Here is a 20900-nt window from a genome sequence, read left to right as displayed (position 1 = left end):
TGCCATAGATTTTGGGTCATCGTTTTTCCATTGTCATTTGTTTCTAGGTATTTTTTTATTTCCTCTTTGATTTCTTCAGTGATCACTTCGTTATTATGTAGTGTATTGTTTAGCCTCCATGTGTTTGTATTTTTTACAGATCTTTTCCTGTAATTGATACCTAGTCTCCTAGCATTGTGGTCAGAAAAGATACTTGATACAATTTCAATTTTCTTAAATTTACCAAGGCTTGATTTGTGACCCAAGATATGATGTATCCTGGAGAATGTTCCATGAGCACTTGAGAAAAATGTGTATTTTTTTTTTGGATGGAATGTCTTATAAATATCAATTAAGTCCATCTTGTTTAATGTCTCATTTAAAGCTTGTGTTTCCTTATTTATTTTCATTTTGGATGATCTGTCCATTGGTGAAAGTGGGGTGTTAAAGTCCCCTACTATGAATGTGTTACTGTCGATTTCCCCTTTTATGGCTGTTAGTATTTGCATTATGTATTGAGGTGCTCCTAGGTTGGGTGCATAAATATTTACAATTGTTATATCTTCTTCTTGGATTGATTCCTTGATCATTATGTAGTGTCCTTCTTTGTCTAATAGTCTTTATTTTAAAGTCTATTTTGTCTGATATGAGAATTGCTACTCCAGCTTTCTTTTGGTTTCCATTTGCATGAAATATGTTTTTCCATCCCCTTACTTTCAGTCTGTATGTGTCTCTAGGTCTGAAGTGGATCTCTTGTAGACCGCAAATATATGGGTCTTGTTTTGTATCCAATCAGCCAATCTGTGTCTTTTGGTGGGAGCATTTAGTCCATTTACATTTAAGGTAATTATTGATATGTATGTTCCCATTCCCGTTTTCTTAATTGTTTTGGGTTCATTATTGTAGTTCTTTTCCTTCTCTTGTGTTTCTGGCCTAGAGAAGTTCTTTTAGCAGTTGTTGTAGAGATGGTTTTGTGGTGCTGAACTCTCAGCTTTTGCTTGTCTGTAAAGGTTTTAATTTCTCCATCAAATCTGAATGAGATCCTTGCTGGGTAGAGTAATCGTGGTTGCAGGTTTTTCTCCTTCATAACTTTAAATATGTCCTGTCAGTCCCTTCTGGCTTGCAGAGTTTCTGCCTAAAGATCAGCTGTTACCCTTATGGGGATTCCCTTATGTGTTATTTGTTGTTTTTCCCTTGCTGATTTTAATATGCTTTCTTTGTATTTAATTTTTGACAGTTTGATTAATATGTGTCTTGGCGTATTTCTCCTTGTATTTATCCTGTATGGGACTCTCTGTGCTTCCTGGACTTGATTAACTATTTCCTTTCCCATATTAGGGAATTTTTCAACTATAATCTCTTCAAATATTTTCTCAGTCCCTTTCTTTTTCTCTTCTTCTTCTGGAACCCCTATAATTCGAATGTTGGTGCATTTAATGTTGTCCCAGAGGTCTCTGAGACTGTCCTCAGTTCTTCTCATTCTTTTTTCTTTATTCTGCTGTGCAGTAGTTATTTCCACTATTTTATCTTCCAGGTCACTTATCCGTTCTTCTGCCTCAGTTATTCTGCTATTGATCCCATCCAGAGTATTTTTCATTTCATTTATTGTGTTGTTCGTTTGTTTCATCTTTTGTTCTTCTAGATCCTTGTTAAATGTTTCTTGCATTTTGTCTATTCTATTTCCAAGATTTTGAATCATCTTTACTATCATTATTCTAAATTCTTTTTCAGGTAGACTGCCTGTTTCCTCTTCATTTGTTACGTCTGGTGGGTTTTTGTCTTGATCCTTCATCTGCTGTGTGTTTTTCTGTCTTCTCATTTTGCTTATCTTTCCTGTGTTTGGGGTCTTCTTTTTGCAGGCTGCAGGTTCACAGTTCCTGTTGTTTTTAGTGTCTGTCCCCAGTGGCTAAGGTTGGTTCAGTGGGTTGTGTAGGCTTCCTGGTGGAGGGGACTAGTGCCTGTGTTCTGGTAGATGAGGCTGGATCTTGTGTTTCTGGTGGGCAGGTCCACGTCTGGTGGTGTGGTTTGGGGTGTCTGTGGACTTATTATGATTTGGGGCAGCCTCTCTGCTAATGGGTGGTGTTGTGTTCCTGTCTTGCTAGTTGTTTGGCATAGGATGCCCAGCACTGTAGCTTGCTGGTCGTTGAGTGAAGCTGGGTACTGGTGTTGAGATGGAGATCTCTGGGAGATTTTTGCCATTTAATATTATGTGGAGCTGGGAGGTCTCTTGTGGACCAGTGTCCTGAAGTTGGCTCTCCCACCTCAGAGGCACAGCACTAACTCCTGGCTGCAGCACCAAGAGCCTTTCATCCACACGGCTTTTGGGAGGTCTGAGGTCTTCTGCCAGCGTTCAGTAGGTGTTCTGTAGGAGTTGTTCCACGTGTAGATGTATTTCTGGTGTATCTGTGGGGAGGAAGGTGATCTCTGCATCTTACTCTTCCGCCATCTTCCCGGAAGTCTAGTAAATGATTCTTTTAATGTGCTGCTGGATTTAGTTTTCTAGTATTAAGAATTTCTGCATCTATACTCATCAGGCATGTTGGTCTGTAGTTTTCTAATAGTGTCCTTTCTGGCTTTGGTATCAGGGTAATGCTGGCCTCACAAAATAAGACTGGGAGTGTTCCCTCCACTTTGATATTTTTGGAAGAGTTGAGAAGGATTGGTGTTAATTCTTTAAAATTCACCAGTGAAGCCATCTGGTCCTTGGCTTTTCTTCACTGGGAGATTTTTGATTACCAATTCAATCTCCTTACTAGTAATTAGTTGATTCAGACTTTCTATTTCTTCTTGTTTCAGTCTTGGTAGTTTGTATGTTTCTGAGAATTTTTCCATTTTCTCTAGGTTGTCCAGTTTGTTGGTGTATATTTGTTCATAGTAGCCTTTTATGATCCTTTGTATTTCTGTGGTATCAGTTGTAATGTTTCTTCATTTATAATTTTGTTAATTTGCGTCCTCTCTTTTTTCCTTGGTTAGTCTAGCTAAAATTTTGTCAATTCTGTTTATCTTTTCAAAGAACCAACTCTTAGTTTGGTTAATCTTTCCTATTTTCCTGTTCTCTATTTTATTTCTGCTCTAATGTTTAGTTTTTCCTTTCTTCTGCTAACTTTGGGCTCAGTTTGACCACCATTTTCTAGTTCCTTAAGGCATAGAGTTAGGGTTTTTTATCTTTCTTGCTTCTTAATGTAGGCATTTATTGCTATGAAGTTCCCTCTTAGAACTGCTTTTGCTGCATCCCGTAAGTTTTGGTATGTTGTATCTCCATTTTTGTTTCTCAAGATACTTTATTTCCTTGTTAATTTCTTCTTGAATCCATTGGTTCAGGAGATTGTTTAATTTCCATTATGCATGAACTTTCCAGTTTTTCTCTTATTGATTTCTAGTTTCACACCATTGTGGTCAGAGAACGTACTCAGTATTATTTCAATCTTCTTAAATTTGCTAAGATTTATTTTATGGCCTAACATATGGTCTTTCCTAGAAAATGTTCCACGTGCACTTGAGAAGAATGTATATTTTGCTGTTGTCAGATAGAATGTTCTCTATATGTCTGTTAGATCCATTTGATCACAGTGTTGCTCAAATCTGCTGTTTCCTTATTGATTCTGTCTGGATGATCTGTTCATTGTTGTGAGTGGAGTATTCAAGTCCCCACTGTTATCGTATTGCTGTTTATGTCTCCTTTTAGCTGGGTTAGATTTTGATTTATGTATTTGGGTGCACCAATGTTGGGCACATAAATATTTACAATTGTATCTTTTTGATGTAGTGACTCCTTTATCATTACCTTCTTTGTATATTTTTACCATTTTTAGTTTACAGTCTTTTTTTTTAACATCTTTAGTGGAGTATAGTTGCTTTACAGTGGCGTGTGTTAGTTTCTGCTTTATAACAAAGTCAATCAGTTATACATATACATATGGCCCCATATCTCTTCCCTCTTTCATCCCCCTCCCTCCCACCCTCTCTATCCCACCCCTCTAGGCAGTCACAAAGCACTGAGCTGATCTCCCTGTGCTATGCGGCTGCTTCCCACTAGCTATCTGTTTTACGTTTGGTAGTGTATATATGTCCATGCCACTCTCTCTTTGTCCCAGCTTACCCTTCCCCCTCCCTGTATCAAGTCCATTCTCTATTTTGTCTGATGTAAGTATTGCTACCTCTGCTTTTTTTTTTGCCATTTGCTTGAAATATAGTTTTCCATCCCTTCACTCTCAGTCTATGTGTGTCTTTATGTCTAAAGTGAGTTTCTTGTAGGCAGCATATCATTGGATGTTGTTTTTTTAATTTATTCAGCCATTCTATGTCTTTTGATTGGAAAATGTAATCCATTTATGTTTAAATTATTAATTTAAAAAAAAGAGCTTACGATTGCCATTTTTTTACTTACTGTCTGGCTGTTTTGTAGATCCATTGTTCCTTGTTTCTTACCGTGCTGTTTCTTATTTTGATGTTTTGTGGTATCAGTATGCTTTGACTTCCTTATCATGTTCCTTTTGTAATTACTACAGGTTTTTCCCTTGTGGTTACCGTGAAGCTTACATAAAAATATCTTAAAATTGTAACACTCCAGTTTAAGCTAATAACAACTTAACTTCAATACAATCCCTGAGCTTTACACTTTTACTTCTCCTCCACCTCACATTTTAGGTTATTGATATTACAACTTGCTTTTGTTATTGTATAACTAATAACAGATTATTGTAGGTATGGTTATTTTTACATTTGTTTTTTAACTTGTAAACTAGATTTGTAAGTGAATTGAGCACCAGCATTACCGTACAGAATCTAACTTTGACTATAATACCAGTGAGTTTTACACTGCCTTCTTGCTTTTTATGATGTTAATTAGTGTCCTTTCCACTTAACAGACTCCCTTTAGCATTTCTTGTAAGGTAGGTCTAATGGTGATGAATTCCTTCAGTTTTTGTTTGGGAAAGTCTTTATCCCTCCATGTCTGAAGGACAGCTTCGCCAGGTATAGCATTCTTGGTTGACAGTTTCTTTCTTTCAAAATTTTGAATATGTCATGCTATTAGCTTCTGGCCTGAAAAGTTTCTGTTGAGAAATCTGCCAGTAGTCTTATGGGTGCACCCTTACATTAACTTTTTTCTCTTGCTGGTTTTAAAATTCTTTTGTCTTTGACTCTTGACAATTTATATTTATGTCTCAGTAGAGCCCTTTTTGAGTTCAACCTATTTGGGATCCTTTGGGCCTCTTGATGTCTCTTTCTCTTCCCAGGTTTGGGAAGTTTTCAGCCATTACTGTCTTTCTTTAATATATTTTCTGTCCTTTTTCTCTTCTCTTTTTGGAATTCCTTTAATACTAATATTGTTTCTTTTCATTGTGTCCTGTTAAGTCCTATGGGCTGAGGCTGGCTTCACTTTTTTTCATTCTTTTTTCTTTTTGCTTCTCTGACTGGATAATTTCAAATATCCTATCTTCCAGGTCACTGATTCTTTCTTCTGCCTGGTTGAGTCTTCTTTTGAAGATCTCTACTGATTTCTTCATTTCAGTTATTATATTTTTCAGCTCTAGGATTTGTTTGGTTTTTAAAAATGGTTTCTGTTTCTTTGTTGAACTTCTCATTTTGCTCATTCATTGCTTTCCTAATTTTGTTTAGTTGTCAGTGTTCTTGTAGTTCACTAAACTTCTTTAAGAGGATTTTTCTGAATTCTTTGACAGTTCATAGATCTCCATTTCTTTAGGGTTATTAGTGCTCTTTTAGTTTCCTTTAGTGTTGTTGTCATATTTATCTGATTTTTCATGGTCCTTGATTCCTTACGCTGGTATTTGTGCATTTGAGTAAATGGTCTCCTCTTCCAGATTTTGCAGATTTGCTTTGGATTCATCAGCCAGCTCAGTTTGGGTTTCTGGTGTCTGCTATTAGCATCCTTGGGCAGGTGAGACCTGCTATGAGGGTCTATTTTGGGGCAAGGCAACTGTTTAAGCTCTGAGATTGTGGATGGGGGTGTGTGCCACTGGCTGAGAACAGCTGGATAGGACTGAGGGCTTCATTCCATGCCCAACTGAGGCTATAGTTTAGGCTCTTTTGTCTGGATTTTCTGGTCAGGCTTACTAGATGGTCGGGACTAGGAACTATACTCAGCAGTAAATGGGGCTATAAATTAACTTCCCTACCCTGGTAGGGCAACAGGATGGGACCCAGGGCCTGCATGGCTCATTGTTTGGGGACCCAAGTCAGGCAAGAGTGTTTACTGGATATCCTGGTCAGGTGAGACTACCAGTTTTGCTCTGCAGACAGGGGAAGCCATGGGCTATACTTTTGGTTCAAATGCCACTGTTAGGCAGGCCTGTTGGATGGGCTACACAGCTTTCTGTGTTCTCTGGTAAGGTTCCCTGGTCAGATAAGCTGAAGGCTGTATTCAGCAATGAGTCGGGCTATGACTTAGTTTCCCTACGTAAGCTAATTTAGGCACAGTGGGAGAAGCAGCTCCTAGGCCACTCTGTTTGTGGTCTTCAATCAATCTGATCCAGGCCCCAAGTTCCATGGCCAAACTGGACCACTTGCTTTGCTCTAAAAGCAATCAGCTCTGCCTGCCCACCTCTCAGCTCCAGTGTGGCTGGATAATGCAGCTTCCAGGTGTTCTTACCAGCCCTTCCTGTCAGATGGAGCTATGACTCAGCCCTCCTGCCTGGGTAGGACTGGGAGAGCCCACTTCAGGTAACTCCCAAATTTTCCCAAACAGTCTTTCTGGTTGGAAGGGACAGGGATCTAGGATCCACAGTGGGTGGGGTTATGACTCAGTTCTTCTGCCTGGGTGTGAGTAGACCAGGCTCCAGGGCTGTCAAAACTCCTCCTCTGAGGATCTGAATCTGGCAGTCCTTTCCCTGGTTAGATGCACCACCAACTAGATTCTGCATATGAGCACAGCCACTGGTTGGGACTAGTACTTGGCTCTGCAGGTAGGAACTCAGTCTGCCAAGATCTGAGTGCTGACTGTTGGAAGCCCCCCCGCCTTCTCCATCATGAATTCCCAGTGGTTGAGCCCCACAGATTCCCCTGTGATACTGGGGGGTGAAATACAGAGTAAGGGCTCCCATGAAGTGACCCACAATGCTAGGCGGGGAGCTGGATGTCACCCCTGGCTCTCTTTTCCCACTGAAGGAACTGGAGTCTCTGAAGAGATCTCTCAGTGTGATGTTGTGCCAGCCTAGGGGAGAAGCAGTGTGATCAGCATAGCCATTCCTCTTACCCTCCCAATGCAGTCTGTCTTGGTCTCTGTGGTACAAGAGGGTACTTCAGCCTCACTTCCATGTTTTAGGATTTTCTCAGTGATGTCTTGTCCGTGAATGGTTGTTAGTTGTTCTTCCTGTGAGGGGAAGAGAAGTCAGGAACAACCGATGTTGGCATCTTGGTGACATCACTTCCTGTACATCTTGAAGAGAGGAAAATACTGAAATGCATTCATTAAAAGCAGGCTTACAGTTACCTGATGTACTTGGCTACCAATTTGGTATTATACTGTACATCCCTCCCGGGGAAAATTTCTTTGATTCTACCTTTCCTACTAAGAACCCAAGGCTCAAAATTAGGAGAACTGGCCTTAGGCCTGCTATTTGAAGGGTTTCCCATCTATAAAATGAAGGGTTGAGAAATACCTCTCCCCCAATAAAGGTTAAGAAATAATGTCCATACCTTTTGACCAAGCAATTTTTCTTTCAGACATCTGTCCAGTGAGCTGAAACAAGAGGTGATAAAGGCTGTATATGTAAAGATGTCTCATAGCATTCTTTTTTCACAACTGTAAAGCAATCTAAATGTTTGTCAATAGGCAACTATTATTGTATTAACTAAGTAGAAAATTTGGCAACCATTATAAATGCCAGTGGGAGTTTATGTCAACAGAGAAAATGTCTAAGTTAAAATGTTAAAGGAACAAGATGTAAATTTGTTCATACAGATATGATTGCAGTTATATGAAACGAGAAACCACAAAATTGTGCCTAGAATGAAGACTAGAAAAAATACATAACATAATATCCCATTAGATAGTAGACTAATTTTACTACAATACTTTGTTGGATGACAGTGTTGACTTCCAAAAGACACTACTCAAAATTATAATAGTGATTTCTTGTCATTTTGTTCTTGTAAACATGACCAAAGTTGGGGGTTTTCAGACCATAATTGCGCATGTAAATATTGTAAATACTGCCAACCATTTGAGCTATTTTGGTTATCTTGGGTTTAACACGTTGACCTTAGAACTTATGGTATAGGATCTATACTAAAAATGACTTTGTTAAAAGTCAGGATTCCACAGAACAATTTCATGGATTCCCTAATTTCCATTCATTAGTTAGTTTTGGTTTGTTTCCATTTACAGATTTTTGTGGAAGAAGAAAACTTGAAATTTAAAATTAAGAAAAATATGTCTCTTTACAGGTGTTCCATTGCCCAAAGAAGATGACATTTCTGCCCCCTTGACCTCCAGCTCACCAGTAAAGGAATCCCATGAGTATGAAGAGCCCTCAAGTGAAGAGGAAGATAAAATAAAAGAAGAGCCCTTGACCATCTCTGAACTGGCATACAACCCAAGTGCCAGCCTGCTCCCTACCCCCATTGATGATGATGAGATTGACATGCTCTTTGACTGTCCATCTAGGCTGGAGTTGGAAAAAGAAGACACAGATTCGTTTGAGGAACTAGAAGCAGATGAAAACGCCTTTTTAATGGCCGAAGAAGAAGAGCTGAAGGAGGCTCACCAAGCTTTGTCATGGAGCTATGACATTCTGAGTGGCCATATTCGGGTGAACCCACTGGTCAAGAGTTTTTCCCGGCTCCTTGTGGTGGGCCTGGGCCTGCTGCTCTTTGTATTCCCCCTGCTCCTCCTCCTTTTGGAGTCAGGTATTGATCTCTCCTTCTTATGTGAAATCCGCCAGACGCCCGAGTTTGAGCAGTTTCACTATGAATACTACTGTCCTCTCAAGGAGTGGGTGGCTGGCAAAGTCAACCTCGTTCTTTACATGCTGGGTTGCTCATAAAGCTCATATCTCATATGACTAAGGGCTATATTCAATACTAGTGATTTCTTTTTCTTTCAGCAAAGGCCTTGTTCTGAATGGTCACAGGACCATCAACAGGTGTTCTTTACTCATAACTGATTATTCAGACCTTTAAGTTAGCTTTCCATAATTCACTGCAAGTAAATAAGTTTAAATCAAATACAGTTATTTTAGTTACAGGTCAGGAAGATGGCCTCTAAATAACCAAAAATATGTTTATTTTTTATTATAGTACAGACATACTCTTTATCTATTATAATAAATTGAGCTGAATTAGATTTCCTCCTTTTTTAATAGTTAACACCATTATAAGCTATGAGGTTCAGAATCCGAGTTTTAGTAAAAACCCAAGAGAAACTTTTTTGAATATAATCCTTAGCGAAAACAATGTTCTCTAACCAATGCCTATACAACTAAATTTATGCTGGGCTTTTGTTTTTGTTTTTTTAAAAATATTTTTATGTGTTCAAAATATTTTGGTAAATTTTTAGCAAAAAAAAAAAAAAAAGAAGCCTCCTGGAGTTATTTAAGTGTACAGATTGTAAGGCTAATGCACAAAGGGTATGTCAGGAATTTTTTAATGTTTTGGCACTGGTTTGTTTTTTAAACTATTTTTGGCTGAACATAATTTGTTGTTACCTGCATATGAGATAGAAAATAGGTAGAAAAACACTGTAGAAAGTAAGCTTCTGAAACGGATGATGGAACTGGAGGAAGTAGAAATTGAGAGCATCAAGTGGACACAGGGTCCATTTTTCAAAGTATTTGGACAAGATGATTTGTTACTTTCATTTGCATCCTGTCCATATATTTTGGTTCTGGAAATAGAATGTTTTTAAAATAAAGTGAAACTTTAAAGGAAAGAAGTTTAAAGGAGATGCTAGTTAATTGCATATTATTGTACATTAACCCAAGAGTGGAAGCAGATGGGAATTGGACAACTGGTAAGTTGTTGCAAAACAAGAGTTCTGGTGAGGCTGGCAGGCAAGTGATGGTAGACAAATGATCTATTTTATGAAAGTGATGGTGATGCAAGGTATTGGATGATGTAAAGAACAGTATACTCACTGTCCAAGTTGACATGAATATGTTTAAGTGGATCTAAATAAAAGTGGAGAAACTTGAAGGCACGTTTTTTGGTCGCTCATGCCATTCATTGAGATTCTGTGGAAGAAACTTTAAAAGGTGTGTGTGTGTGTGTGTGTGTGAGAAAGAGAGAGAAAAAGAGTGAGAAAGAGTGTGAAGAGAATGGATTTTGGCTTTTTGATAAATGCCTATGATCGTTCTTTGTGGCGGTCATTATACTCTTTTCCTTTCCTGGTTTCCTTAAGATTTTAACTCATTCATAATTGGGGCTCTCATTAAGAAAGTGGAAGGGACTCAACTCATTAGATAATATACCGTTTCAGCTTGGGTGAAGTAGTGAAATGACTCCCTAACTAGACAGTAGGTGGGACAAATGCTCTAGTACCTTCCTTCATACCATTAAATCCATGACAGAAAGGTTCTGAGGCTTTCCATGCACAGTACTTACCAACACCGTGAAAGAAAAGAGTATGGAGCTTAGGGCATAGAGCATAGGGATTTCTCCATAGATTGTAAATGAAGGCATGGAATATTTTCAAAGGGATTGGGCTGCCTATAATCTCTCCCTAACTCCAAGTCTATCATTAACATAATCTCCAAATTGGCCATTCCAGTATGACTCATTCATGGAGATCTAAGTGCTTTATTAGACATTTAATTTTGTAAATAAGTTTTAAAAGTCAGCTCATGAAGCCTTCAGTTGAGCAAACTATAGTATAATTTGCTATTAAGTTTATAGCATGTTCTTTCTTGTGCATTGAGTGATTGATTTTGCTTTTTAATAAAGAATATTTGATACCTGAAATTCGATACCAAGGTAGAAGTATATTTTCTATAGGTTATTTGGAAAGTTTGCAAATGGCCTCCTTTGAAGCTGAAGATTTTTTCCCCCCTTGTTTATGACTTACAGTCATACTTTCTTACATAAGGGTACTCCAGTGTAGTCTGCACAAAATTAGTTCCCTCTTCTAATCATGCTTCAAATCATTTTCTTTGAAGTTCTAACCATAACAAATCATCTAGCCCTTGCCATTTTACACTAATATTAAATAATATTTTTTAAACTAGGGAATTAATATATTAGCCATCATAAAACATTGAAAAATACTGACACAATAAGTATCACATAGTCCAGCCAAGCAGCTTTATAGTAAGGAATATTAAATATATAATTTTAACGTTTCTAGCTAACATCTCTTTCTCTTAGGCAAAAACTTCAGTATTGAATAGAAATGTTTTTAAGTGAAAGAGTTGAGAGGATAGGGTCTGCAGAATTTAAACAATAGCTACCAAAAGTAAAACTTGGATCCCGAAATGCCATTTTGTAGGGATAGAATCAGAGTCTTTTGAAATATCTGCTTAAGTTTTCTTAGAAGACAGTCACCAGTTGCCTGAATCAAATGAGGAAGAGACTGCTTCCAAAGATGGAGAATATATAATACAGTAAGATACAGAACTCAAAGCAAGTGTGTGAGTATATGTATATTCCATATTATTGGTATATGTGTTTATATATGAATCTGTATATATGTGTGTATTTGTATACACACAACTGATATGCCCTTCATACATAGTTGTTTTTCTCCAGTTGAGGAATTTGTGACATGTTATTCCTTTTCCCTCTCAGACATCATAGTGGATAAAACCCACAGTCTCAAAGGTTTCAGTTTTCCATGAAAACTACCATTTGTGTACATTTGTGGTTTTATACACACACACATATGGCAAATACATATACACACACAATCTTGTCTTTAGTGCTAATGCAAGTTGGATCATGAAAAAAACGTAGGTGAAGTATCGTGTATTTCTGTCCGTGCTTGGAACATATTGTAAAATGTTATGTATCTGGAATATATTTTGTGGTTTGTCTACTATTTATAAAGACAACTCTGAAGAAGTCAAAATGAATTGATTTCATTGAAATACTAGAGAGTTGGGGGCCATGTTACCTGTGATTGGAGCCTTTGTATAGTGAAATTTGCATTTCTGTGTCAACATCCAGATTGTTTTATATGTTAATATGGTGGCAGGAATCCCTAATAAAAAATACTCTGGGGAAAAATGTTTCTGCAATCATTTAGTTTTATTCAAAGTGAAGTTGTATAAATAGTCCATTGGAAACTACAGAAAGGTGCCATCTGCTACCATGAAATGAGGTCACCCTTGAATGGTGATAGTAGGGGAAAAAAAAAAAAAATCACAGGTAATGGATGCGATTAACCCTTCCTTTGCAGAAGTCACCCAGGCTCAAAGGAAAACTATTGAGTGCACTAGAAACGCACCCAAATATAAAAGACAGCTGTAGTTTAATTAGGGGCATCAAGATAGAAAGAAATAGAAAAGCACAGAAAAAAAAACCAGAAAAGGGGTGTTCTGTATGGCAGGCAGGAGGAAGGATTTCAGAGTGCAGCAGTTAGTATGTTCTCACTTCCTGTGCCAAAGAGAGCTACCTCAGACTCAGCTCTGCAACTTTGCCATTCAACTTCTATCTGTTCACGGGCCCTGGAAGAATCTTGCTATTCTACTCCTGTCATCCCCTCCATGCATGGCCTAAAAGGACCTCCACTTTGCTTTGGCCCATAGCTAACAACTCCACACCTAACAGTTAAATCAGAAGCTGTTAGTTACTCTGAATGGAATAAAAGGGACTTTCTTTACTACAGGAACACCATAGGTGTCCAGCTGAATTGTACCCTAGCTGTGGTGGCCTAGTCAAGTTTTTTTTTTTCTTTTCAGTTTTATCGAGATATAATTGACATATACCAGTATATTATTTTTAGATATACAACATAATGATTTGATATACGTATATATTGCAAAATGATTACCATAATAAGTTTAGTCAATGTCCATCACCTCACGTAGTTAAATTTTTTTTTTCTTGTGATGAGAACTTTTAAGATTGCTGACTCTTAGTAACTTGCAGACATACGATACAGAATCGTTAACAGAGTCACCAAGCTGTGTATTACATCCCCAGGACTTATGCATCTTAAAATTAGGAATTTGTACCTTTTGATCGCCTTCATCCATTTCACCCATCCGGGGGTTGGCGGGTGGGCGAAGTCTGTCAAGTTCTTCCTCAGCAGTCCTCAGGGGTCTGAGCTCCAGAGCACAGGAAAGAAAAGGAATCCAGTGGTCAGTGTTCAGGTGTGAGGTATCAGGAGTCAGTCCCGAGCCAGCACCTGTTTGTGTTAGTGGCTGCACACTGGGAGGCTCACACAAAATGGCCTTTGGCCACTTGTTCACTGAGCAGCCCAGGCTCCTAACCCAGCCTCACCTCGTGGGAGAAACCCTTTTCCTTATTCATACACTCCTTGCTCAGCCGATTAGGGTAAAGCTCTCCTAACTACATTTCAGCTTGGAAGGAAAGGACTGGGGAGAAGCTTCCACCTGGGTGACCTCGGGATGGTTGTGGCTGATGAACTTGAGACTCTTGGGGCCGCCTTTCTCTACTGGGTGGAGATAATGTGCTAAAGGACCCTGCTTACTTGTCCTCCTGCTTCTCTCTCTCTCTCTCTCTCTTTCTCTTGGACCTGCTTTTGGGCTTCCAGTCTCCATGCCGTAAACAGACCCAGCAGGACCTGCCTGTGGTGGGCCCACCCAGGACTCAGCTCTCCACGTTCCAGCCTCGGTCTGTGGCAGGGTGGGTAAGTTTGGTGAGCCCCACCCACTGCCCTCAGCTGTCACCACTTCAGAGAGGATGAAAGAAGCCTCGCTTGGGCCTCAGATCCCAGCTGTGCTCTTCAATTCATCAATAAAGCCGATTTTAATCCTCTTCTGGCCATGTGTCTGTTGTCTATGGGGAAGTGGGGCATGAGATGGGGAGTGGTGCAGGATTCACACTAAGTACACGCAAGACTGTTTAGATCTGTCACTTCCAGTGTTGCAAGCGAGGAAGGAGTCGGGGAGGCTGCTCCCGGCTGAACCTCAGGCATCAGAGGATGTCTGCCACTGACATCGGCCCTGACAGCCCTTGTAGATGGGTGAGGGAACTTGGGACATAATATTAGAAAAGAACAGAGGATTGCTTGGAACCACACATCCTTCTTCTTTACCTGTAGCTGATGCTGATCCCAAATATCTCTTTGGAAAGAGAACCCAAGCCGCTTTCCTGGTTGCAAAGGAAAACCCTTAGTAGGACACAGGATATGCTTTGTGTAGATACCAAGTATTAAAACCTGTCTTGCCAATTACTGTAGTTCCTCCAGCTAACATGGCTCACCTTGATCTCCTCATCCACAAGAATTATGATTTTGATAATTCCAAGAGTTCTGAGCTTTCCAAGGAGACTATACACTTCAAGGGAGGGAACGTACTGACAAACGAACATTGGTTTCCACTCTGGCAGTTATATTCTTCGTAATAAGTTAAAAACACAGCATCCTGGTTTAGGGATCAGTCTCCTGTCATTTCCTCGATGTGAATCGGCTCGCTCCCATGCTCAATCAGCCTCAGTGTCCTGATAACCCTTGTGCTGGTTCTGTAAAGCTGCAAACCAGACCCTGAACAGTGGTGGCCACAGAGAGGTACTACTCCCTGGTTCTAAGGGTTTATGTATAATTTATTGTCCAAACCGGGACTCTTTTTGAGAGTGAAAGGGGGTGTTTTTAGTGACTATGTCACAGCAATGGGTGTTAACTAGGACTTTTCTAGACACTCTATCTGTAGGGCTTTGCCTCATCCGCTAGGTGCCCTCTTTCAACAATTCTTCCAGCTCGTTTCCTCTAAAATATTGACAAGGTGAAATAGGAAAGGATTACTGCCCTATAGTCATAGATCTACTACTTGCCATAAAGAATCAGATTAAAAGGCACCAAAAGTAATTGTATCATGGGTTTTGGTGTGAGACGATAAATTACACAAATTATTTTAAATGAGCCTTCTGGCATTGAATATTTAATGCTACACACTCAATTTGTTTACCATTTGTAATGCTGAATTTCTTGTTTAATGGGAAGCAGGTAGAGAGTTAGAATAATCTCAAGGTTGCTTTTACCTCCATAGTCATGAGCTTGACATTTCTGATCAGCACATACACAGCGATGATGATCAGCTTAACTATGAGCAACAGGGTCACACTAAGTACACTCAAGACTGATTTATGCCCAAACCAACTTGCTAATTTATAATGAGAAGTGTCAGTCAGCTTTGCACTTACTTGATGCTGGATACTCCATGCATGATCTTGCTAGAACATCAGCTGTAACGTGAACCAAACACTATTAACAAGTCCAAGGAATCATAGCTAGAAAGCTGCCTCTCAGGGAAGTCTGCCCCAAAGGACCATGCCTGTCTCAGAAGGGCTAGGGAGGCATTATATACATTTCACTCTAAATCTCCCATTGTTGCAAATTTCTTGTGGCAGAGGCTGGCAGGGGATCTCCAAAACCATTTCTTCTTTATGCTGTGCACAGAATTAGACTACATTTCCCAGCCCTCATGTACGTAGGTATGGTCGTATTCCTGAATTCTGGCCATTGGAATTTGAATGGGAAGTGACCTGTAGCACTTCTAAGCCCTGGACTGTGTGTGAGCCTTTATGTGCCACTGGATGTCGATACCTGCCAGCAACTTAGATCCTTGAATGACTGTGATGCAGAGCACCCTACACCTCACCCTAAACCTGACCCACCTTAGACTGTTACTTGAGCAACAAAGTCTTACCTGGCAATTTCCATGTCCGTTATTGTCACCACGCCGTCTCCCATCACTCAAGTTGTCCAAGTCTCTTGGGGAAGGAAAGTACAGCTGACAGCAGCTATAGGAACTGCCCAGGACTGGAGTGTCCCAGAAGGTTCCACTGGACAATCCCTGTGCTTGAGAGTGCAAAAAGAAGGGTTAGGGCCTACTTTTCGTGCTAATATATCTTGTCACTCTTGCTTTCAGGGGCTCAGTTGGAATCTCACGTAATTAGAGCCCAAAGTAGCCCACCCTCATAGGCAAAATGACCCCTGACTGAGAACTACTGGATTCAGGAATGGTTTCATGGACACATGTGTGACCTGTGAACTTGGACAAGGCCCTGCTCTCAAAGGTTTTGTTTAGTGCCCTGCTCTCACATCTTGAAATTCTTAATAATAATATCTTGGAACCTGTGTTACGTAACTGTAGTCCAATGGGACAACAAAATGTGCAGGAGATCAGGCAGGCAACAATGGGCACCATGCATGCTGAGCGTTTAGTCTGAGCACGAGGCATACACACACACACACATACACTGGGCAGTCTGAGACCCCAGGGGTCCCTGCAGGGACTCTGCGCACCAGTGGAAGCTGGCCCTGGGAGAAAGGAGGTGTTCCCTAGGGACAGCACTGTAACCTGTGGTGGAGGGCCTGCTTGCCAATCAGTCCCTGGAGCCCATCTCTGAAGTATCTGCACAGATATTTTTTTTTTCTAAAAACTTTAGTTACTTATTTAATCCTCACAATAATCCTATGAGGTAGGAACTATTATTTTTTTTTAAGATTTTTAAAAAGAATTTTAAAGTCCTGTTGAATTTGTTACAATATTGCTTCTGTTTTATGTTTCGGTTTTTTGGCCACAGGGCATGTGGGATCTTAGCCCCTGACCAAGGCTCGAACCCACACCCCCTGCATTGGAAGGCGAAGTCTTAACCACTGGACCACCAGGGAAGTCCCAGGAACTATTATTATTACCTCCTTTTTTTAATTAAATTTTTTAAACTGAGGTATAATTGACATACAACATTATGTTTGTTTCAGGTGTACAAAATAATAATTTGATATTTGTACATACTGCAAAATGATCACCACAATAATTCTGGTTAACACCTGTCACCATACATAATTTTTTTTCTTGCATCAGTGCAGATATTAACTCTGTGGTCTGAGCGCTGGGACAAGATCTGCCACCACTTAGGCAGTACACTTTGTCATTAACTAATTACAACATGAAGTGGACACATGGATATTTCAATAAACTATATCAGAGACTAATTAGGATTCTTCAAAGAATTTAGAATCTCTGGTTTTGAAAACCACTGCAACATTGCACAATAAATATCCAAAGGCTTGGAAATAGAAATTAAATTTAAAGATCCTCACATTTCACAGAAAAAGGCACTATTTTCATATAAAAACTTGCATGGACCAATTATCAACAAATAGATGACTGTAACATTATTTTTCCTTGTGATTGAAGATACAGTGTTAGAAATCAACAGGCATTTAAAATTCCATACAAATCATGAAACCACTTTCAGCTTCTTGTACAACCTCCAGAAGTTACAGGAAATGTCAGAGGAAACAGTAAAATGCTATTATATTTATTAACATTTAAACCTAAATTCAGAATTACAGAAAACTGATTTGTAAGAAGAGTTAAAACATTTTAGAAAAAATTTTCTACAAGAAGCATCAGTTCTAAGATATATTTGAATTTATATTTCAAAATAATTGATAACTTTATTCTAATGTTACAGCCTATGAAATACTCTTAAAATTACCAATAACAGTTGCATCAACAGAGATGCTTTTCAAAATTAAAAATTATCAAAAATTATTTGTTTAGAGTGACTGATGTTACTTTCAATTATACCAATTGAAAATGAAGTTGCTAGAAGAAGTTTTAATGGCCTAATAAATGAATTTGCAGAAAAGTGAAACCTAAAAAATTATGTTACGATCAATCAAGATATATCTATATTGATATATAGATATAATAGAGTATCATTATCTATTGTATTATACAAAATCATGGCACCAAACTATTGTTTTTTGCAATTTGTGACATTACTTGTTGTAACATAAATGTTATTACTCATCTATCACTATTACTCTTTCATGTTTTATAATAAAATATTTTCAAAAGAAAAACCTTTATATTTTGTACCTTTAACTGCACTTTCCCCCTGTATTTTGAAAAAGGGGCTCCACGTTATAACTTTTACACTGGGCCCTGCAAATTATGTCACTGACCTTGACTGTGTTAAAAGAATGGAGGGAGGGAACACTGGAAGAGAATCCTTTAATGACTAGAACTGAAGATTTAAGTGTGAAAGTCAAATGCATATGGCTAATTTTTCCTTCTTTGAAGAATTTAAAACCATTTAACTGATAAAGAGTCTATCTTACAGAAAAGAATTCTTCTTTCTTTATAAAGATAAGAAGTGGGGAGCTATCTTTTTGTTAATATTTTTATTTTCTCAAACTTTGGTGATTAGACTGGGTTAAATAAGGTGGCTCTAACTGAAAGAGAATGGGTAAAAATTAAAACTCAGCATCTAGGATTTGGTAAAGCCTTTTCTTGTACATTTCTGTGTGAGAAAGTAAATGATCCAAATGACAGTGTGACAAATCCTTCTGCAGGTCAGATCATTACCAATTATTTCCTTTAAATAAAATTGAAATAATAGCTAGTTGAATCAATGAAACCAAAAGCTGATTCTTTGAAAGGAATCAATAAAATTGGTAAGCTTCTAGCCAGGCTAACTAAAAAAAAGAGCGGGAAGAGGGCTTCCCTGGTGGCGCAGTGGTTGAGAGTCTGCCTGCTGATGCAGGGGATGCGGGTTCGTGCCCCGGCCCGGGAGGATCCCACATGACACGGAGCGGCTGGGCCCGTGAGCCATGGCCACTGAGCATGCGCATCCGGAGCCTGTGCTCCGCAACGGAAGAGGCCACAACAGTGAGAGGCCCGCGTACTGCAAAAAAAAAAAAAAAAAAAGAGCAGAAGAGAGAAGACACAAATTACCAATATCAGAAATGGAAAGGGGACATCATCACAGATCTCATGGACATTAAAAAGATAATGAAGGAATACTATGAACAACACTGTGCCCACAAATTAAAGTAGATGAAACAGACAAATTTCTTGAAAGAAATCTGCTAAAAGTCACAAAAGAATATAATAGATAATCTGAGTAGGCCTATGTCTATTAAAGAAATCAAATAAGTAAAATCACCTTTCAAAACAGAAAGCACCTGGCCCAGATAGGTTCACTGGTGAATTCTACCAAAACTGTAATGAAGAAATTGTACCAATTCTCTACAATCTCTCTCAGAGTTTAGAAGCAAAGGGAATACCTCCCAAATCATTTTATGAGGTCAGCAACACCCTGAGACTAAAACCAAAGATATTGTAAGAAAACTACACACCAATATCTCTCATGAGCACAGATATAAAAATCAACAAAATATTAGCAAACTTAATGCAACAATGGATAAAAACAATTATATACCATGACTAAGGGGGGTTTATCCCCAGTATGCAAAGCTGGCTCAACATCCAAAATCAGTTAATGTAATCTATCACATCAATAGGCTAAAAAAGAAAAATTACATAATCATATTAATAGATTGAGAAAAAAATTTGACAAAATTCAACACTCATTAATGATAGAAATAGAGGGGAACTTCCTCAACTTGATAAAGAATATCTATAAAGAATCTATAACTAACATTACATGTAATGGTGAGAAATTTGAAGCTTTCCCACTAAGAACAGGTACTAGGCAAGATTATCCCCTCTCAGCACTCCTTTTCAACATCAAACTGGCAGTTCTAGCTAATGCTATAAGACGTGGAAAGGAAAAAAAATGTATAGAGATTGGGAAGGAAGACATAAAATTGTCTTTGTTCTCAGATGACATGACTGTCTGCGTAAAAATCCTAAAGAATGACAAAAACATCTTTTGGAAGTAATAGGCAAATAGAGCAAGAAAACAGGATACAAGGTTTATATACAAGTTGATTTCTTTCCTATATATCAGCAATGGACAAGTGGAATTTGAAACTAAAAATATAATACCATTTACATTATCACTCCTCCAAATAAAATACTTAGGTATAAATATAACAAAGTATGTACAAGATCTATATGAGGAAAACTACAAATTCTGATGAATGGAATCAAATAACAACTTAAATAAATGGAGATATTCCATGTTTATGGATAGGAACACTCAATATTGTCAAGGTGTCAATTCTTACCAACTTGATCTATAGATTCAATGCAATAGCAATGAAAATCCCAGCAAGTTATTTTATGATATTGACAAACTGATTCTGAAGTTTATACGGAGAGAAAAAAGACCCAGAATAGGCAATACAATATTGGAGGAAAAGAACAAAGTTGGCTGACTGATACTACCTGAGTTCAAGTCTTACTATAAAGCTATGGTAATCAAGACTGTGTGGTATTGGTGAAAGAATACACAAACAGATTAATGGAACAGAACAGAGAGCCCCAAAATAGACCCAAATAAATTTAGTAAAACTTATCTTTGACAAAGGTCCTAAGACAATACAATAGAGCAAAGATAGTCTTTTCAACAAATAGTGCTGAAACAACAGGACATCATCCACTTGTAAACAAAAAAAAGAATTGAGGCAGAGAATTTAAACTCTTTACAAAAATTAACTCAAAATATAAATCAACTATACTTTAATAAAATACATTTTTAAAAATTGGGAATTCCCTGGTGGTCCAAGTGTTAGGACTCCGCACTTTCCCTGCTGAGGGCGAAGGTTCAATCCCTGGTCGAGGAATTAAGATCCCACAAGCTGCACAGTGCAGCCAAATTAATTAATTAATTAATTAACTCAAAATGGACCACAGACGTAAATATAAAACACCAAACTATAAGACTCCTAGAAGATAACATAGGAGAAAACCTAAATGAAATTGGGTATAGGGATGACTTTTTAGATACAACACCAAAGGCACAATCCAGGAAAAAATAGAATTGATAAGCTATATGTCATTAAAGTTAAGAACTTCTGCTGAGAAAGACATTGTAAAGAGAATAAAAGGCCACAAACTGGGAGAAAATATTTGAAAAAGACA

At 38.4% G+C, this 20900-nt stretch overlaps 1 protein-coding gene and 1 long non-coding RNA gene across 12 annotated transcripts in view; one reads left to right on the top strand and one right to left on the bottom strand.

The window, feature by feature from the left end:
• FRMD3 (FERM domain containing 3) overlaps positions 1 to 13866 on the top strand; it is a 314195-nt gene extending 300329 nt beyond the window's left edge. For 7 of the 8 annotated variants that reach the window (XM_060301071.2, XM_030832772.3, XM_060301073.2 and 4 more), the window contains one exon: positions 8386 to 9516. In XM_060301071.2, coding sequence (XP_060157054.1) covers positions 8386 to 8984 — 599 coding nt within the window. In that variant the 3' untranslated portion in view covers positions 8985 to 9516. Of the gene's footprint in view, positions 1 to 8385; positions 9517 to 13648 lie in introns of those variants that run through there. The other variant, XM_060301068.2, reaches the window with a different exon arrangement.
• Positions 1 to 20900, bottom strand: part of LOC115840211 (uncharacterized) — a 50519-nt gene that overhangs the window by 8460 nt on the left and 21159 nt on the right. For 2 of the 4 annotated variants that reach the window (XR_009564362.1, XR_009564363.1), the window contains 3 exons: positions 13107 to 15913; positions 7636 to 7678; positions 7193 to 7309 (listed from right to left, as the gene is read on the bottom strand). This is a non-coding gene — a long non-coding RNA (uncharacterized lncRNA). The remainder of the gene's footprint in view (positions 1 to 7192; positions 7310 to 7635; positions 7679 to 13106; positions 15914 to 20900) is intronic. The other 2 variants (XR_009564365.1, XR_009564364.1) reach the window with 2 other exon arrangements.

Source organism: Globicephala melas, chromosome 6 (assembly GCF_963455315.2).
Source record: "Globicephala melas chromosome 6, mGloMel1.2, whole genome shotgun sequence".
Classification (NCBI taxonomy): Eukaryota; Metazoa; Chordata; class Mammalia; order Artiodactyla; family Delphinidae; genus Globicephala; species Globicephala melas.
This window is presented reverse-complemented; position numbering and strand designations above follow the sequence as displayed.